Here is a 25,443-nt window from a genome sequence, read left to right as displayed (position 1 = left end):
GATTCCTCCTCAGGGAACTAAGATTGCACAAGCCCCGCGGCGAGGCCAAAACAAAACAATTTATAGGGAGTCTACTGAGTGTCAGGCATTGGAGACCCAGACACGACTGCCCTGTCCTCATGCGCCTTACAGTCCATTGCAAAAGACAGACGTTAAGAAACTATTACAATAAATTAGTCACACTTTTATTAAATGCTACAAAATGTAGCAGGGAGCTTTGGTCTGGTCCGAAGTAAGAGCGCTCACTATGGTAAGGCTGGCCTCTTTTGGGCAAGGGGATACACTTATATAGGCAGAAGCAGAAGCCGAGGCAAATGAAAAGGGCAAAAGGAGGACGGAAATTGCTTCTCACAAACAGAACTTGACCTAAGGGACCCCTACTTCCAGTCCCGCTGACTGGCTGCCTAGCTGCTCACGAAAACCAGGAAAGAAAAAGCTAAGGCTAGAGAGAAGTTAGAGGTCCATTTACGTAAGCGGGGCGGGGCGGCAGGGAGAAGCAGAAGAGGCGTGAGCCTGCGTCAAGAGAGTTAAGCGGACCGGCCCGGGACGCAAAAGGTTAAGACGGGCGGTCCGGATCAGGTCCGGTAGGCCCGCCCACCGGAGGGCGGGGGTGGGGCCTCGCGGAAGAAGCTCTTGGATTGGCCGCGGGGAAGGCGTTACGCTAGGAAGGTACCAACAGTCGCGAGCCGCGGAGGCGGGGGGGTGGGTGTGGGACCGCGGGGTGAGGTGGCCAGGGAATGGCCGGGCCGGGTGTGGGCGGGAGCCGCAGTAGCGGCGGCTGGGGGCGGTGAGCGCGGCGTGGGGCTGCCCCTTCCCGGAGGTGGCGGGGGCGGCCGGGGCCGCGCCGCACCGCACCGCGCGGGCGGCCATGGAGCGAGCCTAGGGCGCCGCAGGTGAGCGGGTTGGTGGCGGGAGGGCGGGCGGGAAAGTGCAGGCCCACCCGCGGGCGGGGCGCGGTGCGTGGCGCGCGCCGGGCTGGGGCCGTCTGGGGGCGGGGCGCCTCCCTGAGGGGCCGGGCACCAGTGCTCAGAGCGGTCCACGAGCGGCGGCTGCTTCAGAGACCGGCCCGGGCCGCGCGCCCCGCCTCGCTGACCCCGAGAGGGCTCCTACCGGCCGTCGTGGCTGGAGGGACGCGGCCGAGCCCGTCGCCTCCTCTGCCCGCCTGAGGCGCGGGCCTTACCTGGGGGCGCCTTGAGCCGCCCGGGATCAGTCCAGTGACCCACCCTCGCGCCCGGACGCGGTCCCCAGAGGCGACTGGCCCTGGTGCAGCCCTCGTGTCCCGCCGAGTGCCCGTTGCGGCGGCCCGGGGGGGGGGGGGCTGTATCGCGCGCCCGCGGGCCCACTTCGTGGCCGAGAAGTGCGAGTGACTTCCAGGCCCGGGGCAGGAGGCAGGGTAACCGTGCCTAGGGGTCCGCGGTCTGCTCGGGGTCGTGCACCCCGCGCTCGCAGTCGGGCACAACTTAAGGAAATGACACGGTTGTCCCAAGTGGGTTGCGCTTGAGATTTCATTTCCGGGTGCTGTGGTCCCGCAATTAAAAGCGAACCGAAACGTTGCCATTAATGATGAGCGTGAGCAGTTGTCAAGTTGCGTCCTTGATTGTGGGATCTGATAAGAGTTTCATTCTAATCAAGCTTCTGTTACCTGCAAGTCTCTTGGTAGGAAGAGAAGGGGTAGAAGGATGTTGGAGTGAAAGTGGAGGGGACAGGACGTGATTGGTTGTTAGGGAATTATTAGTCCTTTAAATGGCCATATCGTCAGTTGGAAGGGTGAGGAGTTTATAATTTGGGAAAACGAGGCATGCTGGGTACAGTGACTTGAGTTTAGGACCAAGTATCAGTATCATCCCCACCCAGCTAGTTTCCCTTCAGAGGTTTGATTTCTCACCTTGAAAAGAAGGAACAGGAATGTGGGTCTTTTAGCTTTTAAATTGCAGGACTTTATGTAAAACGATAACTATGATTACTGTTTACTAACTATTCCTATCCTCCTTGTGTTGTAAATTAATGCATAAATTTCATTGGGGTTGATTATTTTTTATTATTTATTTATCTGGCTGTGCCGGGTCTTAGTTGCGGCATGCGAGATCTTTTTAGTTGATCTAGTTCTCTGACCGGGGATCGAACCCAGGTCCCCTGCGTTGGGAGCGCAGTCTTAACCACTAGACCACCAGGGAAGTCCCATGGGGTTGATTATTTTAAATTGGGTTAGAGACCTCAGTGTGCTCTATGTATTGCAGTCCTGGAATTTATGCAGGACCTTTGAGCTAAGCCTTAGAGCTCTTCCACATACATTGTTATTTATCATCAAGACATGTCCTTGAGAAACTGAGATACAGATGTTAAAGATGCTAAGTTATTTGCCTAGACTTAGAGCCAGTCTAAGGTAGATTTAAAATTGTTTTGTGTTAAATTAATAACTTGAAGTTTGTGGAGATGTTGGACTTTGGCCCCTAGAACTGTTCAGTGGAATCAATCAACAGGAGGGCCTTCCACCTTTGAAAGTGCTTGTCAAAAGAGAATTAAGAGGCACAAGCAAGCAATTCAGAGTCAGCCTCACTTACATTAAAGTGCAGTGATAGAAATGAATGGTGGTAAAAGATGATCAGGAAATCTTGGAGCTCATAGCTTTTCTTCAGTGTGACTGGTAAAAATGTGAGATTGATTTGTTCTCTTTGTTTCTCTGGAGCTAGTAGGAAAATAGCCATGATTTAGTTAAAGAATGAAAATTGGAAAGCACACACCCTGGGTTCTTTGAATAGGGAACAAACAGATCCCTGTTTCTATCATCTAATCCTTTATGTCATAGAATTTCTTTATGTTGAGTTGATAATTCCTTGACCTTTAGTCCATTCTGTTGACTTCCATTTGTAGACTCCAGTTCTTTCACACAGCGTTAAAGCCTCTGCTTTTTTTTTTAAATATTTAAGATGTATTTTTTTATTTTTATTTTTTTTGCATCTTTATTGGAGTATAATTGCTTTACAATGGTGTGTTAGTTTCTGCTTTATAACAAAGTGAATCAGTTATACATATACATATGTTCCCATATCTCTTCCCTCTTGCATCTCCCCCCCTCCCCCCCTCCCTATCCCACCCCTCTAGGTGGTCACAAAGCACCGAGCTGGTCTCCCTGTGCTATGTGGCTGCTTCCCACTAGCTATCTATTTTACGTTTGGTAGTGTATATATGTCCATGCCACTCTCTTGCTTTGTCACAGCTTACCCTTCTCCCTTCCCATATCCTCAAGTCCATTCTCTAGTTGGTCTGTGTGTTTATTCCTGTTTTACCCCTAGGTTCTTCATGACATTTTATTTCTTAAATTCCATATATATGTGTTAGCATACGGTATTTGTCTTTTTCTTTCTGACTTACTTCACTCTGTATGACAGACTCTAGGTCCATCCACCTCATTACAAATAGCTCAATTTCGCTTCTTTTTATGGCTGAGTAATATTCCATTGTGTATATGTGCCACATCTTCTTTATCCATTCATCTGATGATGGACACCTAGGTTGTTTCCATCTCCGGGCTGTTGTAAATAGAGCTGCAATGAACATTTTGGTACATGACTCTTTTTGAATTATGGTTTTCTCAGGGTATATGCCCAGTAGTGGGATTGCTGGGTCGTATGGTAATTCTATTTGTAGTTTTTTAAGGAACCTCCATACTGTTCTCCATAGTGACTGTACCAATTCACATTCTCATCAGCAGTGCAAGAGTGTTCCCTTTTCTCCACACCCTCTCCAGCATTTATTGTTTCTAGATTTTTTGATGATGGCCATTCTGACTGGTGTAAAGCCTCTGCTTTTTGTCTTTTCTGAATTTTGAATTTCTAAATGAAATTTTCTGTTTCCTCTACTTGCAGGGCAGACTTCAGCTTCCTACACTTTGTATGACCATCATTTTAACGGTATAAACCGTGAAGCCAGATACTTCAGTTCTTGAATTGACAACTTTTTAAAATAGCAACCACAGTGGTTGTCTCTCGGTGACTGCTACAATCTCATAATAGAAACAGGAGGCTGTTCTTTGTATTCTGTGGCCATAGTTGGAAACAGTAAAAAGGAGACTGTCTTCTGAAGGTGATGTCAGGCCGCTCTGGGACTAAGGGCCAGGTAGTGGTGGGGTGAGAAGCACAGTTACAATGAGGCACTACAGTTTGGTGTAGTAGTGATGATGATTGATGTACTTTTCTTTTTGCACCTAACAGTGCATAGTGCATAGTAGGTGTGCAGTAAATGTTTGGTGATTGAATGAAGGAATGGAAAACAGTATATGCGGGAGGAGGAAATATTCTAGTGCAGATGATAAATTGTTTAGCTCCTCTTTACAAGAAAAAAAAAGCCAAGAAATTGTGTTCCTGATTCCTGTTGAAAATAGTTCTGTTGAGATGGGTATCTGTAAAGGATGTTACTTGCTGGAGCTGCCTTGAGATCTAATTTTGTGATTGGGTGGTGTTCTAGCCACCTGCAGCCTGGGTGCAGCTTCACAGACCTGCTCCTGCACCTTTCTCTGGCTAGGCTCACCGAGCAGTTGGATTGGTAGACAATATTTTTGCACTAATAGAAGAACTAGAGCTCTTGGTATTGGCCATGCCAGTATCATTGACCCTGACTGTCCGTCTTCTGGTCCTTCATATTGGGGGTGGGAGAGGGGAGTTATCCCTCCCCGAAATGCTCCTCATTCCACACCTGTAAATCTCTCCCACACCTGTAAATCTCTCCCTCTTTTCCTTCCTTGAGCTGCCTCTGTAACACTCAGGGAGTAATGAATTCATTGGCACAGACCTGGGGTACAGAACAGAAGACCTTACTTTGCAACTGAAACTAGCTTTTGACCAACTTATAATGTCAACATGACTGCTAGAGCCATTTAGGAGAGAATGTAATGCAAAGCTCTCACTTGTGACTTTTGTCATTCATATCCAAAATCAGAAGAGGGAAGGCCTAGCTCTGGACCTGGTGAGTTTGGGGGGTTGCATCTGTTATCCCAGTATGAGATAAGAAATGAAGGCTGATGCAGAAAGGTATTGAGCTTTGGTGTGTGTTTAGCAGACTACTTTCTGGCAAGGTAACTACCCAATGGAGGGGAAGGTGTTAATTTGGGTACATTTTAAAAGGAGGTCAAGGAATATGAAATTATGAATGTGAAACACAACCAAGTACAGGATGAGACAGTGAAGTTGATCATTCCATGCTCTTAAATGCTAACTTTCTGCTTTATATAACAGTGTGGGAATAAGATATTGGGTGCAAAAATTCTTATTTTAGCTATATTTTTGTGAAGAATTTTTTACAATGTATTATATGTTTTGTTGTCTTTTTAAGCAATATAGTGTAACCTTTATAGACTTGAGGTTATGGTTACAGACTAATCCTGTAGGGCTTTGAGGTGATTGAAATATGTAGGTTGTTAATCCCCTCTGCTTTTTGAATTCTTGAATTTGCTTTCAGTAGGCAATCTGTCTCTTTCAGAGGTGAAGAAGCTGTACTTTTGCTGTTGTTAGCATCCCTGCTGCCCTTTTTAAAATTTTTGCAGCTTCTGATCTTCTGTGGAGTAGCAACCCAGATAACACTGCTTCCTGAAACTGAATGCAAAACAGCTAAATAGGCTTAGTGAGGGTCTGCCTGCCTCTTCTGTATTAGTGGATGAACTTTGTGACCATTATTTTGGCTGCCCAAAGACCTTTTGTTCATTTCTTGTTTCTTATCCTTGGTTTAGATAGTGAATTTGCACTCTGTATAGGTGCATTTATGTCCCTGTAGTTCCTTCTGTAGAAAAAAGAAAATGATACGGAAATACCAGTGTTGGTTCTCGTTTCAGAAAGCATTGCCAACAACACTTGAAAATTTGGTTCCAGCCCTGTCTTGTATCATTCTTGGGCAATGTTGGACCATCTCCAATCTTCCTCTTAGCATTTCCAGATCATCTTTACTCCCAGTCCCAACCAACACCAGACACCAGCTTGGCAATAGCAGTTGCCTTGAAAGATGGAAGCAAGGTATACAGAAGGCAGCAATTTAAAATTGAGTATATAAAGTTGGTATACATATTTGACATTTCAACATTCTTCCTGTACTGTATATCTGAATTCATTACGTGACTTAGTTTCCTTATGTCTGTTAAAAAAAAAAAGAGGCCATCTTTAAACCAAAGAGCTGAAGAAATTCTTATAACCGTAAAGGTCTCTCTCCCTTGCTCTTCACTCCTTTTATTCAATAAGCATTTTATCCAGTACCTCTCATGTGCCCTGCACTGTGCTAGGTTACTTGGAACTACAAAGAGAGTAAAATATATCCCCTGTCCTTGAGGAACTTACAATAGGGTAGAGGAGACAGGCATGCCAAAAAATATATGTGTGTATGTATGTGTGTGTGTGCATTTATATTCATATATAACAAGGGATCGTGTCTGGAGCCACTCAGCCATAACTCAGCACAGACCTGCTTGGGGTTCCTATTTCTAAAGTGATCTGTGGCCTGTCAGCTTGACATACCCTAGAACACAAAGGTAAAAGTGTGAGGTATCACTGTTGAATAAAGCTTACAACTTACATACCTTTTCAAGAACTGTAGTGAACTGAACAATAAAGATGGAAAACATGAAAATCTGAAGTAAATGTTATATGATTTGAAATTCCATATTTCTATGCTATATAGTAATTATATTCTATATAGCCTTAAATGGTTGTTAGATACCGATAATTGAGCAGTGAAATACCTGGAACTTAGGAAAGTTCATTATACCTGGCCCATTTGAAACAGAATGCAAATTCTTAGGCATTTCCTTAGAGTTTCTAGATCAGTGAACACTGCATGTGTTGGTTTTTTAGAACAAATCTCACTAGCAGTATGAGCTGAAGGTTTTTTCTTTTCATTTTTCAAGGAAGAGCATTAGAGGGTTGCCCTAAATCAAGGTTTAAATGGGACAGGTTGCAGGAATTGAATTTTTTTCAAAGAGGGAACAAATACTCCATAGCCTGTTTCAGTTTTACTCTCACACCAGGAAGAAAGGCTACTTTATGCTTCATTAATGCCTGGTGATCATTTTCGTTCCTTCCTTCACAGGGAACTGTTAGAGGATTTCCCAAAAAAAAAAGTTTACATATGTGAATAAATATTTAAGTGGAAGTGAAAACTGTGAGAAATATATAACACTTGAACCAATTCAGACTATATGGAGATTTGATTTTCTGTACCTGTAACTTAGGTTACTTCAGAGCTTATCTTAGAAGCTTTAGGACCTGCAAAGCTGTCATCTTTAAAACACAGATTTAATTTTCCAAACTGAAGAATATTGTGAAGGGCATTCTATTCAGCTGTTTTTGTGAAATAGAAAAAGTTCATGCTCCCCATCTGTTTCACTTACATTGAATGTGGTAGAATTGAACTTTGTAGAGAAGAGAAACAGGTTGGTCAAATTAGTGACATAACCTCCCAGTCTTCTTTTTCACTTGGTACCCACTCTGAAGAAACCTACTTGCTTCCAGCCTTAGCTACTTCTCAAATTTAGGAAAGGATTTAGTTCAGGAATATAAGATTACTAGAATTCTTGGTAATGCAACATAGGTATCCAGCCCCTGACTGTGTAACCCAGAAGACAACATAACCAACGAGGGTTATTTTCTTTGTCATTCTTTCTCCTCAGGAAGTCATCTTTGGGTTTTTGATACGGTAATAATGACCAACAAGAATTACTATAGGTTGTCCAAGCACTAATTTTAGCACAGTACGCGTGGTAATGACGTTCTTTTTTAACAATTCTGTGAGTCAGGTAATAGTGTTCTTATTTCATTTTCCATATGAGGAAACTGAGGCCCAGAGAGGTTAGCAGGCATTCAGACCCAGGCATTCTGAATCCAGAGCACATATTCTTAACCCCTCTGCTACAGAAGAGTTTATATTTAGAAAGAAGGTGAATTAAGCTGTTTCTTAAGTGGAGAATTAGCAGGGAAAGGAAAACTATGTAGATACTGATTAATGATATTACTTGTTGTTAGATTTTGTCTTAGTTGAAGACTCCCAATTGAACGTGAAAAAGAACAGTATTACGCTGTTGTGGGCAGTGGTGGCAGTGCAGGAGTAGGCTGGTTTTCTGAGGATAATAGGGATTTATTCATGTAATAAAAACTGGATGCCATTTGGTATTAGAGGTTTTGACTTCCTAGCTAGAAACAACGATAAGTGGAGAGATTTCTGAATGCTCTTTATTTTACTTACAATAATTGTCACTAACCATCAGGAGAGACTGCATTTATTTCTAGAGGGCAGCTAGTAAGAATGTAGCACAGTGCTCTAATGTCACCACCAATTAACAAAAGGGCAGTATATCAGACTTACCCCAAGGTGAAAGTATGTGTGTTTTTAATTTTTGTTGTTGTACTAAAGGGTTGTAATTTTGGCTGAAGTTTAAAGGTTAGGCTTTATAAACTGGGTGTGTATAGTTGTGTGAGTCTGTGAGTGTGTAAGGTTAGCCTTGATTGCTCTAAAGTATGTAAAGGGACTTTAGTAAATGATCCATTTGAGATTCTGTTTTTTTCTTGTGTTACCTTTAAGAGACCTTAATTATTTATTAATCCAATCTTTATTTGTATTAATGGTTAATTTAATGTCTCCCAAATAGTTGATATGGACAGAATAGATGTGAGGATGCTGGGTTTTACAAATTACCCCCAAATGTAGTGGCTTAAGACTAAATGATTTGTTGTTTCTCATGACTGTATAGATCACCTGTGCCCAGCTGACTGGTTCTTCTGCCCAAATGATATAGGCTGGAGTCAGATGGGTGGCTGTATTTAGCTGGGGCCTCAGTTGGAACGGGAATGCCCTTAATGGCTTCACTTCTGTGTCTGGCACTTAGCTGGAGTGGCCAGAATAACTAGGGGCTGGCCCGGTCTCCCATCATTCAGTAGTCTAGCCTGAGCTGCTTTACATAGTAGCTTGGCCCCAAATGGAAGCTGCAGGTCTTTTAAGACACCTAGTACACAGCCACTTCCACAGCATTCTGTTGATCAAAGCAAGTTACAAAGCTAGCCCAGATTCAGGGGAAGGAAAAATAGATTCCACCTCCTGATGGGAGGAATTGTTGGTGTCTGTCTTTGTAGACAGTCAACCAAAAACTCTTTAAATTCAGGTCTTACCTTTTATACTAACCACACCTTCAGAGGTTTGCTGAGACCAGCAGTGACCAAAGAAGAAGTTTGTAAAAGTGTCCTTGTAATTTCTACTCAGGATCAAGGGTGAAGAGATTGTGTGAGTAAACATGATAAGATATTTTACTAGTTATATAATAAATCCTACCCCCTTTACCATCTCCTTTGTTAATAGCCCTCTGCATGAAATGTTCATACAGAATGTTTTCTTCCGGTATTTGACACTCACAAAGCATGTTACATTCCCTTCATGTGGTAAGAACTTGATTTGACCGCTGAATTGGAAGCACAAAAAAAGAGTATTACTGAAGGCTTCACTTTAGTTGCTATGAGCAGAAGTTGGGATTTCTTCTCCGTGACCTTCGGAGAAGTAGCGTGAGGTTGTCACTTGTTCAGAGGGCGATTCAACGTGGCACTGCTACTGATAAGGCTTGGAACCTCACTGGTGACTTGTGGGAGCCCTTGGTAATATAATAAGTGTTGGGGTGCGGTCTTTGCATGTTCCTCAGCAGCCACATGTATTGAATTTTATCAGCTGATGACTAACAGATCTCTGCACTGATGTGTATTTCTGTATGTGTTCCTCCAGACATCAGCCAGATTCTTGAACGAGGATTCTAGTCTTTATCTAAGACTTCTCCTTTTTCTATGTGAACCTATTTCTCCCAAAACAATTTTTAGTCATAAGTTTATCCTTATGAAACGCTTATCAAATGTGTAGGATAGTGTGTGTGTGTGTGTGTGTGTGAGCGAGAGAGAGAGAGAGAGAGAGAGAGAGAGGAATGAAATATTAGCATCCATATCAAGCCTCATTTCACTGATGGAGCTGAAAGTGAAACCAAGGTTCAGCACGAAAATTCCTTAATAAGCTTCTACCTTCCAGAACTCCAGTCTTGGAATTTATACCAGCTTTTAGTGTGAAGACTTACACACTTGCCTTTTTATATTTAACATTTTTTGAGTTATGTTGTTACCTTGAGACTGTTCTTTGAGGTAGGCTCTGTTTCACATAACCGAAACATTAAAATAAATGACCATAATATAACTGGACAATGTTACACCGTTGGAGGCATTTATACAGGAGGTGAGGGCATGAAATATAGCAGGCAGGCTCCTGGGAATGCAAGAGAAGTTTTCATGAATAACTTGGGATATACCCAGTGATCTTGCTTTCATTTTCTTAGTATCTGAAAGGGGGGATCCTCTTAGAAACCCAGTTTGCAGAGCGTGCATAGTATGCTGTTATCTCAAGTAAGAAAAGAAGATAATACAGCATGGAAACTGTCTTGGGTACCCTCCCCTCTCAAGCATACAGGACAGAAGGGGATCAATTGTAAAGAGTAAAAGAGTCTGCCATTATTAAAGGATGGAATTATTCTGTATCGTGCATCTAATACATTTTTCTGGAATAGGAGTCTTGCAAGCTCATAGACTTTTTGTAAAAATTCCGCTAAAACCTCTACATTGTCGATTTCTTGAAGATCATTGTGCTTGCCCTGTAGGCTGAAGGAGTAGCAGCTTTCCAGCTAAAGGAAAACCTCTTTCTGAACTGTCAGTACTTAGAGACTGTACTCTGAAACCACCAACTAAATTGAGTAGAGTGTTGGTAGAGAAGTAGATTCCCAAAACCAGGAGAGCTAATTAAGGACAGCCAACATTAAGGTGCCGGTTAATACACACTCATTTGATACCGAATACCGAGGAAATTAACAGCAGAGTCCTAAGATACTTGCATAGCCTCATTTGCAGTAGTTTGTTGAGTTTAGGTGAGTAATGCATGTACCCTTACTATGCTGCGTACTGCAGGGAGTGCAAAGGTAGTTAAGATCACTAAGGAGCCAGGATTCTGAGAGGGGGATTGAGGACGACATACAAGAAGACACTGGATAAGGCAGAATGTAGTTAAGTGCTAGTCTAAAGATGAGAGAGGTTAGTTACTATAGAGTGTACAGAGAGACCAGAAACGGCTTTGGAGATGGCCTTTGAAAGCTTAATTAGGCTTTAAACAGGAGAAGATGGGAAGAAAAGATAAGAGCTAGAGGAATTTTGAGAGAGTTCCAGTGAGGAGTGACTTAGGGGACCATGTTTGTGGTGGAAGCTGACAAGTGATGAGTGAAGAGAATGAGAGTGATGCCTAGCAATGTAGATTGGCCGAAGTCATTTAGGGTAGGGCTTTAATGCCTTGCTAAGGGATTTATAGAACTCAAAAATGGTGTGTGATTAGAAATATGATTTTGCTGCATTATCTAGTCTGGATTGGAGAACCTGGAGGCCCAGAGGCAGTTCTTTCAGGGATCCAGTAGAAGGTGCTGAGCACTAAATGAAGTCGATGGCTGTGGGCATGACGGGCAGTTGTAGAGAACAGTGTCAAATTGCAATCTTACTTGTTTTACCAGGATGTGGTGACTAATCACAAACAAGAAAACTTGTTCAGCCCCTTCGTTAAACCTGCCCTCACTACTAATCTGCAGAGGTAAATAGTGAAGCGAGGTAACAGCTGAACTCTTCAGTTCACTTAATAGAAATTTCTGTCCTAGTTGAGTGGAAGAATTACCTGCAGCCCTGAAGTGATGAATGTGCTCTTCTGAGGCCCATCAGAAGGTAATGAGGTTTCAAAACTGAAAAGCATACAGACTCACTTTGTTTTGTTTGAATTTTGGAGCTACTAGAACTTCCTATTGCATTGGTGATTTAAAAAAAAAAACAAAAAGCCCTCACTCTCCCTAACCTTTGTGCTAAATGTTTAGATATAATTTGTTTATATAGCATAAGGGAGGAAGTTCTTCATTCTAAATGAAATGAGCAGCATCATTAGAAGTTCCCGGGTTAACCAGACTTTAGTCCTGAGGAGGGTTTTATAGGAAGTGAAAGGCTGTTCATCTGACCCCTTTGTGCCAGAATTGTACCTCAGCAGGAGGTAGTTGCAGCTGGAGGTGCTGAGGAAATGATTGCTGACCCAGGGAGATTTCCATGCTACCTTTTACCACTGCAGCCAGAGATGTGTACTGCTGAACAAATAATTGAAGAAGTTGTGTGGTTTAGGTCATGTTGGAACTAGCAAAAATCTCTGAAATCTGCTCTACTAGCATTGCTGTTATCAGTAATCACAGGGAATTGTTTTACTGAGTTTCACACCAAACTTGATACCATCACAATTACATTTTGGATGTACTTGAGTTGCCTGTGTTTCAGCTAATAGTGTTATGTACTCCCTGGGAGATGATGATGCAACAAAACAGGTGGCTGGAGATAATTAGAATTTGAATGTGACTCTCGCTTTCCCATCTTTATGAAAATGAATGGGAAGAGAGGTTAATCACCACGAATAAACTACATGTCAGCAAGCTCTGAGCAAGGTGCTGCCCTTAGAACACACTGTTGCTCTAGTAGACTGTTTTTGGATGTGTTTCCAGCTGTTATTAGGGGAGCAGTCTCCAGTTTGGGTGGGAGTGTCTCAGCCTGAATCGTTTGTCCTATCTTTTGTAGTGGTTTTATTTCTTCAATTAATGGTTTGAGTTGTTAAATGAATTGGAGAGTGAAGCAACACCCATTTATCTTCTTGTCATCTTTGTCTTAGCCCAGTGCGTGCTGCCTGTAGGCATGTAGCAAAGTGAGCTTGTGCATGTTTTTAAATGGCCCTGTGGAGTGGAAGGCAACCTGTCAGCATGCAAATGAGGCTGAATTGTATGTTCTTGACACCCTTGCAAAAATCTTGTATTTGGAATCTTTTAGCTTCAGAATTGACCAGAGGGTGTTGTGCCCCACACTGGAAGCAGCACTTCTTTATGTCTGTAGCATCAGTATCTTTGTTATGTGCCTGACCAGTCCAGATTTCATAGTGTTGCTCTAGTACCAGGTTTCATTAGTTTTCTGGTCATGTTCTACTAATAGCCAGATGGTATAGGGATATGTTTTTCCTTTACTTAATTTATCCAGATTTGATTATCCATATTTTACAGGGTTTTTAATTTTGAAAAATAATTAGTAGAAGACTGACTAAGTAGAGATATATATCTGGGTGTTTGTTGTATTTAAATACATGAATAGCAGATATGACATGTCCAGGATTGCTAGGTATTTGAATTTGGAGAGGGAGTTATTACTCTCCTCTGTACCCTCTTTGGCATCTTTAGGAGTTCCTGTGTTATAACGTGTCACAAAACTTATATTTGGAGGAGATAACTGAAAAGTTACCAAATACTGGTGGTTTTGGATATTCAAAAGTCCTTTATGGATTTTGAAAGGTAAAAATGAAAGTTAAGGAGTTATGCATATCTCAATATTTTACTTTTTTGTGCTTTTTCCTATTGTTTTGGTTTCTAGGAATTGGTAGCCATCCAAATGGCTCCTAGATGGCTCTGCACCCTATTAAAACGGTAGTATTTGCTTTTAAATTTTCAATGTACCCGGTTCTTAACTATTAGGTCCTTCCTTGGACCAGTTCATTTTAAATTATTGGGTCTTCTCGGGCATAGGATTAGCAAGGCTAAAATGGTGAGTAATATATTTGAGGCTTGCAAAAGATTCAGGGGTGGAAGGACAGAATTCTGATTGAATTGTGCTTTATACTTGGGCTTGCAGGAATTGTGGGAGGCACCTCAGTGAAGAAATGGACCAGTGTGTATAATCATGGAATCTCCTTGCTGACAATCACCACCTGCTCTCCTTGATAAGTGAGAGAGAGTAGTCAGGGGAGAAGGAAAAGAGGTCAACATGAAGCTAAAGCAGCGAGTCGTGCTGTTAGCAATTCTCCTTGTCATCTTTATCTTCACCAAAGTTTTCCTGATTGACAACTTAGATACATCAGCTGCCAACCGGGAGGACCAGAGGGCCTTTCACCGAATGATGGCTGGCTTGCGGGTAGAGCTGGTGTCCAAGCTGGACCACACCTTGCAGTCTCCCTGGGAGATTGCAGCCCAGTGGGTGGTTCCCCGGGAAGTGTACCCTGAAGAGACACCAGAGCTGGGGGCAATCATGCATGCCATGGCCACCAAGAAAATCATTAAAGCTGATGTAGGTTATAAAGGGACACAACTGAAAGCCTTACTGATACTTGAAGGAGGACAGAAAGTTGTCTTCAAACCTAAGCGGTAAGTCTTCATCTTGAAGTTATCTGTGCTGTTTAGTTGTAACTTGGGATTTATATGAGTGCTCATCTCCCTCTCTTGGTATTCTCTTCAGTAAAATGGGAAGGAGAGACTAGAAGATCTCTGAAGTCTCTTCTAGCTCTTAATGTTCCATGATTCTTTGAGTAAGGGAAATTTATAGGAATATGTTTTGGTTCAATATTAGACTGCACATTTTACAGTTAGAGCCATCCTTGATTCTGAAATTTGTCAGGTATCTACTATGTGCCAGATGTTAGAGATACAAAATGAATTGGTTAGGAAATAAGTAACTTGTCACCATAAGTGTACAATTAAAGACTGGGCAACCACATGTCAGGGATGCTGTGGAGTAGGAGTTCCCCAGAGTTGGAGTAGGTTTTGGATGGGTGACTTAAGTCCTTTTTAGCACTAAAGCTGTGATTCTTTCACTTGAGCTTTGGTTTTGTTTTAATTAATAGGCTTTATTTTATTTTTTAAGCAATTTTAGGTTTACAGAAAAATCAAGGGGAGAGTACAGAAAGTTCCTATATATCCCCTCCCCTCTCTTCCCCAGTCTCTCCAATTATTAACATCTTCCATCAAATTAGTACATTTGTTACAGTTGATGAGCCAATATTAATTTATTAACTAAAGTCCATAATTTACATTAAGTTCACTCTTTGTGCTGTACATTCTGTGAGAGTTTCAATAAACTTATAATAAGTATTCACCATTACAGTATCATACAGAATAGCTTCCCTGTCCTCAGCGTCCCCTGTGTTCTATCTATTCATCCTTCCCTTCCTCCCCCTGAACCCCTGGCAACCCCTAATCTTTTTACTGTCTCCATAGTTTTGCCTTTTCCAGAATGCCATATGGTTGGAATCATACCTTTTGTAAGCTTTTCAGATTGGCTTCTCTCTGTGTCTTAAGGTTCCTCCCTGTCTTTTTGTGGCTTGATAGCTTTTTTTTTCTTTTTCTTTTTTCCTAAATAATATTCCATTGTATAGCTGTACCGCAGTTTGTTTATCCATTCACCTACTCAAGTTTTGGCAGTTATGAATAAAGCTGCTATAAACATTCATGTGCAGGATTTGTGTAGATGTAAGTTCTTAGTTCATTTGGGTAAATACCAAGGAGCACAATTGCTGGATCATATGGTAAGAGTATGTTTCATTTTGTAGGAAACTGCCAGTCTGTCTTCCAAAGCAGCTGTACCGTTTTACATTCCCATCAGCAGCGAATGAAAGTTCTTGTTATTCCACATCCTCAACAGCATTTGGTGTTGTCAGTGTTTTGGATTTTGGTCATTCTAATATGTGTGTAGTGATATCTCGTTGTTGCTTCTTTTACCTGTTTTAAGCAGAGAACTGGGCCATTTTAGTTGCCTCAGTCCAAATTTGAACTAGAGAGGGCTAGATCATATGTTGTTAGACAGTGATCCCTTTGGACTTTTTTAAGGATCTACAGAGATAATTCGTGTGGCCATTCTATAGTATAATTAGTTTTTTTTAAGTTTTCTGTTTGTATATGAATTTGAAATAGGTTAACATGATGGTGATTTATATTCTTTTGACAGGTATTAGTTACTAGTGGATTTTCTCAAAATTTGTAATGTCGAAAATTTTCTGTGTACTAAACATTTTTTTCATTCCTCAGTAGAGCTTTTGAGAAAATTGTAACACATGACTTTGGGGCTCTTGCTGGAGTGGGAGAAGAAATATGGGGTGAAGGGGTGCAAAAACCAACTGTGACCAGAGTAGTTGGCTTAGCTCCCTTCATGGCTCAAATATCAGTAGATAATAGGCAAGCAGAGAGCTAATATTATTGGAATTCCAGAAATGGAAGGGATCTGCATTTGCCTGGAAGTGGGCAGTATGGTGTGTGGAAGATGTGGAAATTAGGAAAGTTTTAAAATGCAGTAGACTTTTGGAGAATAGAAAGTCTGATTGGCAGGTAATGAGGAAAAAGCATAGTTGTGTGGGACTTGGATCTAATATTTGTTGCATGCACACCATTTGCCAGGCATTACACTAAGTACTTTTGTATCTGTTAATGCTTTTAACCTTTGTCACAACTGTGGGCAGTTACAGTTCTTATTTCCAGAGTAAGAAACTGAGACTTAGAAAGAATAACTTGAGAAAGAATAACTTGACAAGATCACCCTGCAGTAACTAATGGAGATGTCAGAGTGTGAGCAGCTTGTGTTCTGCCACACACGTGTGATTCTCTTAAATTTGTTTGCCTTCCTGTAAGAGAGATGACATGGATCACCCATCATCAAAAATTTGCTACTTTCCTTTTGAACTATGATCTTTGACCTCTTGATTTGTAGCCTGAGAGATCGCAGCATAAGCAGAGTGATGGAAAGAAGACAGACTAAAAACAAAAATTAAATTCATGTAAAAAGAGATGAGTTGCAGGCATTTTGTGTTTAAATAAAAGGATACCCTCTCCACACCCACTATTTGTACACTAAGAATTGAAGGTGAGATGGGACAGCAGGAAGTGTTAGAAGGCAGATATTACTGATGGTGTGCAACATTAGTATTAGTTCAGGTGCTTTGCAGATAGGACTGGGGTATTCAGACAAAGCATAACTGGAGGGAGGAAGAGGCCAGACTGGTGACTAGTGGACGTGGCAGCAGATAAATGCATAAGCTAACCTTAGTCACTGTTGCTTTATCTCATGTCTCTTACTACCACTGCAGCCTTCCCATTACTTTCCTCTTCCAGACCATCCTGAAATCCACTTTCATTCTTCTCCCAAATACCCATATAATCACTGTGCTCCGCAACTTTAAAACGTCCAGGGATTCCCATTGCTCACCAGACAAAACCCAGCCTGCACAGCCTGGTGGCCAGCCCCTCACAGCCTGGTCCTCCTCTCTACACCCAGCTCTTTATTCTTGTCAGTGTGGCCCCTTCCTCTCCCATCACCTTCTGAAGAGCCCTTGTCTATGCCCAGCTCCAGAGATGCTCCTGCCCCACCTCCCGCAAGCTGTCGGGCACCTGCAGTAGGTGATAGCGCTCCAGTCACTGCACACACTGACCTGGGCTGATTACACCTGGCACTCTCCCGGGGTGGGGAAAGTGGGTGCACATTTAAGTGCTTGTAGAAATTGACTCCAGCCCCCAAACACCCAGCAAATTGCTATTCTGACCCTGCGGGCCTCTGAGGCTATTTAGTCCTAGTGTAAGTGCAAATTAACGTTCTTGGTCACATTCTGATGTCCTTCACCAGAAGGATAGGAGTGATTTATTGGCAGTTACTGTATGAATTTTGCTGCTCTGTCAGTGACTTAAGATGGATTGCTTTGTTGAGAGGAGGATCTAAGACCTTTCTGCTAAGTCGAGACGTGCACCTTTCTTTAACAGCCACTTGTGGTTCAGCATTTCTGGAGCCTGGTTGTCCATGTCCTCCTGCCAGAGATGGAAGATTTGTATAGTACATGAAATATATAGGAATACAGTGATGCCTTTATTTGCACATTTTTCCTTACTACATTATTATAAAAGTGATTTTTTTCAGTATATTGGGTTGGCCAAAACGTTAATGGGGCTTTAAGTAAAAAAAGACATTTTTCACTTTCACGAAGATCTTTATTGAACAACGTGTTCACTAACTGAACGAACCTTTTGGCCAACCCAATAGCTGTATCCTTTCTGGAAGTAAATTGATTTTCACAGGCAAAAACTGCAGTTATGGTGGGAAAGGAACAAGACGGCAAGGGCCTGGGGGTGGGTAGAAGTCAGTGACTGATCTTAGGAAGTGCTGAAAGGGACCTTGGAGATCAACTAGTCCAACTACTCATTTTACAGCTGGGGAAAATGAGATCCAGGGTTCTGACTTTCCGTATTTCTCATAACCAAAGCATGAACTAAGGATTCAGACCTTCGGACTCCAATGCAGTTCTTTCATTTTGATTTTTCTTCCTTTCCCTTTTCCTTCCCTCCCTGTTTCTCCAGCCTACTCCCAAAGTTCCTGGATTCTTCTAGGGTTTTACATTTCACTCCAAGCAGCCTTTCCATGTACTGGAAAGTTCTCTAATGTTTCACTGAAAGGAGTGGACAGCACAGCGCCACAAATCTTCCTGTGGCTCCTCTGGAGTCCTGAGAAATAAGGTATTCAAGGACTGTCGCCCAGCTTTATGGACAGCCTGCAGCTGTAGTGGAGAGAGAAGTGCTTGAATAGTGTCAGCTTTTGCTGCAGTCCTGTTTAAAAACTGAGATTTTTAATTTGGAGGTAACAGGTGTAATCCTTGGCAGCCTAAATGATGCTTTGACACTAGAAACAAAAAAATACGTTTGAGTATATTGACCATGCTAGGAAGAAACTGGTGTCCAACCAGGTGGTTTTGCGTGTCTGTCTTCTAACATAAATGTTTCATCACTTTGATTTGAAAATGTGTTTGGTGGACATGGTTTTACTTTGTACTCTGTGGTCATTTATGTTGAAGGTCACTGCCTTGTACAGTACCGTTTCCAAATTCCCCATGGCCTTTTCAGCATTGGAGATCCAAGTGTCCTTAGTGGAGTGCCTCCCCTTCACATCATTCTCAACTTATTTCTGTCTTGTAAAGCCTGATACGTCTCCTTTTGATTGAGGAAATGCAAGCGAACAGTAGAGGTCATAGGTGAATTGTGTCTAGTTCTTCCCATTAACAGGGAAGGCAAATGTACCTTTGCCTCCTTGTTAACAAAAACAGAGGCATATCCGGACCATTTTTTTCCCCATGAAATTTAAACTTCTCTAATTAGCCTTGCTATAGCCATTCTGGTAAGCCTTGCCATATTTTCCTTTTACTTCAGCTTAGTCTAATAAACGTTTCAGTAGACATTTATTAAGCATGAACTATAGGCTTAACACTGTGCTGAAGATACAAAGATGGTCCTCACCTTCCAGAAAAGTACCTTATAGTTTTACTTAAGCTACACTGAAAGTCTTTTAGAGGGGTAAAAATAACATCTGTGTTTTATTCATAGAATGATTGCAGAGGTAGATGTATAATTCTAGTTTTCTTCTCCACTTCATCTTCACCACGTCAGCCCGTGATCTGTGCTAATCCATGACTGTTCTCCGGGTTGACAGAGAAGTTTTCTAGAGCAAAATCAGGCTTGCAAATTTCTATTCTGCCTCTTGTGCTGTCGCCTCTGGTACTGATGTAATTCATGTCTACATCTGTGCTTCCCATTCACTCTGCAGGTATAACCGAGACTATGTGGTAGAAGGGGAACCTTATGCTGGTTATGATAGACACAATGCAGAGGTAGCAGCCTTTCATTTGGACAGGTATGTGTAATCACAGTGGGTTACATTCGTTTTGTTTCCTTTTAGGAATATCCTGGAGAGGACTTGTGGATGCCTTTCAAAGGAATGTAATAAAAAAAAACGAAATCTAATAACTTTAACTTGTTACCTACTTTAGATAACTGATTAATTCCATTAAATTTGTGTGAGTTCCTCATTATTTGGGTGGTAGTAGGAATACCAAAGTAAATGTCTTAACTCCAGGCTTTTTTAGGTCATTTCATTCTGTTATGCCCTCTCTCATTAGCATGAGTGAAGATGTTCTTGGTAAATAAAATGGCAGGAAGAAAACCAGAGTTTGAATTCAAGTCCCTAAATTGAACTGGTCATTAATTGGGCCTGGCAGTCCTGATTTTTGTTTTGTTTTGAATAATACTCACTTATCCTCATATGCTAAAAACATGTAGCATGACATATATGTGAATTTTATTGTGCTTCATATAAAATATGCACAGCTTCAATAACCAGGATAATTCTAAGAGGAAAATAGATGTGAATTCTAAATATATAAGTTAACTAGGAAAATTAATACTTTTGTAGCAAGTTACTAGTCAGGATCCTTGTAACTGAATTGTCTAGTATCCCAGTTGCTCCTCTGATCAGCTCTTTAATCAGGGCATATTGGTAGACTTTAAAATAAATTATTCACAATATTTTTTAAATGAATCTATAAGGAAACCGGAAGAAAATAAAGGTGAATTTTTGTCTTTTTTCTGGATTAGGAAGGATTTTCTAAGCATAAAAGCAATAATTTAAAAATCAAAAAGAAAAAACTCAATATTAACTCATATGTCAAGAAACATCAAACAAAATTTAAAAGCAAACAAACTTAGGAGGAAAATACTTGAATCTAATATAATCTAAGCATTAATAGCCTTAATATATAAATGTTTAGAAAATCTTATACATGCTCTAAAACGCTAGTAGAAAATGGTCTAAGAACACAGTTGGTTGAATAGAAATTATTGATTGCTAATAAATATGACAGAGGGAGTTCATCTTCACCAGTAATAAAATAAAATCCAGGGAATTCCCTTGTGGTCCAGTGGTTAGGACTCTGCACTTTCACTGCTGTGGGCCAGGGTTCAATCCCTGGTCAGGGAACTAAGATCCCACAAGCCATGCAGCGAGGCCAAAAAAAAAAATCCAGTTGAAACAATGGGATACTATTTTCTCCTACTGAAAATGGCAAAGATTAGAAAAAAGATAATACTTTATTGGCAGGAATACATTGACATTCGTATACTGCTTGTGTCATTGTTAATTGGTTCAGTCATTCTTTTAAAAACTCCGGCATTATGTATCAAAAACCTTAATGTTCATATCCTTTGAATGAGTAACTACCTTTTTATACAAACATCCCAGATATTTCTAGGAAATACTCTAGAGAATCAGAAATTCAAAGATACATACACCAAGATCTTAGCTAGTAGCATTTTCAGTAGTGAAAATATGGAAGCAATCTAAACATCTAATGAAAGGGAAGAATTAAATAAATGTTTGTTCACAATACCATGAATTTTCACTGCCTCTTCTAAGGCCTAGTGGGAAAGAGTTGGATAAATCCTACTCATCACTTAATTGCACATTAGAATCAATCTTTCCAAGACCTTGTTTGTTTCCTTATTTTCTTCATCCCTAAACCCCTTCCTGTTTCTCTGTTGATGGACACCAGTTCATGAAGATCTTTTTCCCATATCCATACCAATATTTTATATTATCCAACATACTAATTTTAGTTAACATATGTAAAGTGGTATCTCATTGTTATTTTATATTCCCCCAATTATGGGTAGAGATTAGTACCTCCTTTTCACAGCACAACACCTGTTTGTTAACTTAGAGTGAAGTGGTCTTTGTATGGAAATTACTTTTGATGTTAATTAAATATAATCATGTTTCTATTTATTTATTTATTTTTGTGGCCTCACCACACAGCATGCGGGATCCTAGTTCCGTGACCAGGGATCTGACCTGTGCCCCTTGCGGTGGAAGCACCGAGTATTAACCACTGGACTGCCAGGGAAGTCCCTGTAACGTTTCAATTTATCACCTGTGCTTTGGGGGTCTTGTATTTTAAAGCCCTTCCCTCCCTCAAAGTCTGAAAGATATTCTGTGGCCAGTCCCCCTACCCCTTTTATTAACTGCCCCATCCAAGCTCAGGTGCCACTGGACACGGCTTCCCAGCACTAAGTGGCTGCTGTTCTTTGAAGGTCTGACAACAGTCAATGGGGAGAAAAAATACTTCCCCACTTTCTTTCCCACCTTATATTTTTCTGCTCTGGGTTGCTATTTCTCCATTACATTAGGATTTAACCACCTCCTCTGGCCTCAGGAAGTTCTCTCATTTTTTATGTTATTTTGACATCTATTGATCTCCTTGCTTTTGTGGCTTTTCTGAAAATGAGTTTAGGACAGAGTCAGTCAGCAGCCCTGAACAATAGATTATTTATTGCACAGTCATTTTTTTTTTAACATCTTTGTTGGAGTATAATTGCTTTACAATGGTGTGTTACTTTCTGCTTTATAACAAAGTGAATCAGTTATACATATACATATGCCCCATGTGCACAGTCATTTTTAAAGGCTTTTCTAATAACATGAGAAAAGGCTCATGATACAATGATGAGTGAAAAGCAGGAGACAGAAGTGCATATAGCATAATCTCAATTGTGTATATACACACAAGAGTGAGTATGTGTTTATATATACATGTGAAGGAAAAAATGGTCTTATGCCGAAATGGCAGTAGTTACTTCTCGGTTGTGGAATTATGGATGATTTTAATTTTCTCCCATAAATTTTCTGTGTGTTCCAAATCCTGCCCCTCCAGCTTTTCTTCAGCGAGTATGTATTTTTTAGCCAGAAAATTTCCTTTTTTTAAAAAAATGATGGTGCTCAACGATAAGGTTGCACTTTTAGACCATTAGAAGTATCTTCAAATGTATCTATATTTAAGTTGTCCTGTGAGTTTATCCTTTTAGATTAATCTGTGTAGTTTTCTGTCAATGTTTTATGTAAAGGTTTGAAGCCCTGTATGGGTTTAGGCCCAATTTTTTTTTAATGCTTCGTTAAATTTTATTATGAAAAATTTCTAACAGACGTAGAAAGAATAGTATAGTGAACCCATATACCCACTCCCTAGGTTTAACAATTGCTCACATTTTGCTAGATTTGTCTTACATAAATTATTTACATCTTGATATTAAATTCACAAATATATGTACCTCTAAAAAATACTTACCAGCAGTCAGCAATACCTTTACACACCTAACACGATTAACCATGATTTTTAAGACTACTGTTTAGGGAATTCCCCGGCAGTGCTGTGGTTAGTGTTTAGGACTCTGCGCTCTCACTGCCAGGGGCCCAGTTCGATCCCTGGTTGGGGAACTAATATCCCGCAAGCTGCACAATGCAGCCAAAAGAAAAAAAAAAGACTACTGTTTAAAATATATCCCCAAAGATTTTTCTCTTCTGTTCAACCTTCCAAACCAGGATTCTGGGTTTCCGCCGAGCCCCCTTGGTGGTTGGCAGATTTGTTAATCTGCGGACAGAGATCAAGCCTGTTGCCACGGAGCAGCTCTTGAGCACCTTCCTAACTGTAGGTAAGGAGGTTATAGAGGACGTTTAGGTAAGGGAATAGTTAATAAATTAAATGGGGCATCATTGAGCAAGCTGGCTCATGACTTTTAGGAACTGAAGAACTCAAGGGACTACAAAAGCAAATCAGGCAACTTGTTCTCAGAGTACTGGGGGAAATAGATCTAAAGGTGGATGGCAGGAAATTGAAAGTTTTCCCTAATGCACGCTTTGTGTGTCTCTGACAGGAAGTGAGATCATTTACGACAGTGTAATTAGGGGATAACTTAATTTCCTTCTGCTTGATCTTAAACTAAATCTCAAACTCAAAATTTGGTCTGAATCAGTTACTGTCTGTGTATCATTGCCTTGGTGTTTTTTTTCATACTCCTGTACTTTCTTGGGAACTGTTTCCTATCTCCTGAGAATTGAGCAAACCTTAAGGCAACTCTATAAGAGGGTCAGAAATTCCCTTGTAGGGTTGCCCTTGGGCCTGGAAGATCACCACTGCCTCCTCCTACTCTGCAAAGGTTAGCCTATGTAACTCTTTGTGTGTGGAATTGACTGCCATCCCTCTGGCCTCTGTTCTCCGTTGTCACACTCTGAGGTAAGGGGTCTGGGCTAGAATTCTCACTCCTGTTCTCCTTGCAGACATAGTGAGAATGGGAGGAATTCAGAGGTGCTGTGGTCTTTTGTCTGAGCCTCCTCAGGGTGCCATTTTCAATGACACAGTACTCTGCGTTGATATGACTGTTGAAATAGACATTGCAAGATGAACTTCAACTTGCTTTGCTAGGGTGAATGGATTTACATTTATAATGAGGTGAAACTGAATATTTAAAGCACTTTTGACAGATTCATCATTCAGAATTTAAACTTATCAGGCTAGGGCTCTGCTGTTCTTGCAAATAACCAAAAGCATACACTGTCACTGATTTGTTTCATATATTTTCTAATCACTTTTGCTTGTCCAATTTTATGCTTAGGCAAACATGCATTCCTGATGGATGGGAAGAATAGGCCTGCTGTCTAGAGACTCAGAGAAGGTTAACTCTCCTATATTGTGCAAGGTGCAGGGGAAGGGAGAGGCCAGAAAAAGGTTTGTAAGGAGGTTATTAACACTTGGGCTGAGTATTGGAGAATCCATAGACGCTACCCAGGCTGCAAAGAGGGAAGGGCATTGGGCACAATAAGAGGAAGTATAATGGAAATGAGGGCACAAAGACCTGAAAGTGCAAAGCACTGGTACATTTAGAGAAAAGCTTCTGGATACACTCGACAGCATAGGGCAGTGTCTTAGTTTGGCTGCTATAACAAGATATCATGGACTGTGTGGCTTAAACAATAGGGATTTATTTTTCACAGTTCTGGTTACTAGAAATCCAAGATCAGAGTGCCACCATGGTTGGGTTCTGGTGAAAGCCCTCTGTGATTCACAGGCAGCAGTCTTCTTCCTGTATCCATCCTCACATTGCAGAGAAAGAATGAAAGAGGAATCATCTCTATCATGTCTCTTACAAAGGCACTAATCCCATCATGAGGACTCCTCCCTAAAATCCCACCTCCAAATACCACCGTATTGGGGCTTCACCGTGTGAATTCTAGGGGGGTCATGAACATTCAGTCCATAGCAGGCAGGTAGAGGGATTGGCTGGAGATGGGTTTTAAATGATGGACTGACCTTAGCACAATTTTTAAAATGTATTACTAGATAACTTGGTATAATGATAGCTAAATTTTGTATTGCCCTTGCAACTTGACAAAGCACTTTCACACAGTTACCTTATTTAATCCTCTTGACAAGAGTGCAATAAGTAGGGAAGATTTATCCACATTTCAGACCTGAGAAAGAGGTTTAAAAGTTAAATGACGTTCCCAAATTCACAAAGCTACTAATTGTTAGCCAGGATTCAAACCCAGATATTGAGACTAAAATATTTGATCTGCATATATTCTTGTATATTCATTCATTTATTTATTGAACAAAATTTTGTTTCACTCTGTGTGGCAGGCTCTGAACTAGGTGTTGAATATACAAAAATGAATGACACCTTCCTGCCTTCAAGGAGCTTTATCTAATGGGGGAGCCACACATATACAGAGGGCCTGTGGGAATGTGGAGGGGAAGAGGAGGGGCTAGAAGTTAGGGCTGGGGTGATAGTTTCAACCAAGTCTTAAAGGGAGAATAGCAATCCTGCAGGAAGATACAGTGGGAAAGAACACCCTAGGTTTGGAAAAGGACTCTTAACCTTTTTTTGTGCAAGTGACTCCTTTGGCAGTCTAGAGAAGTTTCTGGATCCTTTCTCAAAAT

General features: G+C 41.1%; 1 protein-coding gene across 5 annotated transcripts in view; it reads left to right on the top strand.

Annotated features, from left to right (window-relative positions):
• Positions 1-772: 772 nt before the first annotated feature.
• The window catches only part of FAM20B (FAM20B glycosaminoglycan xylosylkinase), a 41,705-nt gene continuing 17,034 nt past the window's right edge, over positions 773-25,443 (top strand). For 3 of the 5 annotated variants that reach the window (XR_003794540.1, XM_029229868.1, XM_029229864.1), the window contains exons 1-4: positions 773-893; positions 13,734-14,242; positions 19,446-19,532; positions 23,049-23,158. Coding sequence is in view for 4 of the 5 variants with exons in the window: in XM_029229868.1 (XP_029085701.1) it covers positions 13,866-14,242; positions 19,446-19,532; positions 23,049-23,158 (574 nt within the window). In the remaining variant the exon portion in view is untranslated. Of the gene's footprint in view, positions 894-10,119; positions 11,754-13,486; positions 14,243-19,445; positions 19,533-23,048; positions 23,159-25,443 lie in introns of those variants that run through there. The other 2 variants (XM_029229865.1, XM_029229867.1) reach the window with 2 other exon arrangements.

Source organism: Monodon monoceros, unplaced genomic scaffold, assembly GCF_005190385.1.
Source record: "Monodon monoceros isolate NGI ecotype Baffin Bay Population unplaced genomic scaffold, NGI_Narwhal_1 Super_Scaffold_18, whole genome shotgun sequence".
Taxonomy (NCBI): domain Eukaryota; kingdom Metazoa; phylum Chordata; class Mammalia; order Artiodactyla; family Monodontidae; genus Monodon; species Monodon monoceros.
The sequence above is the reverse complement of the archived record's forward strand: the minus strand, read 5'-3'. Positions and strand labels throughout refer to the sequence as shown.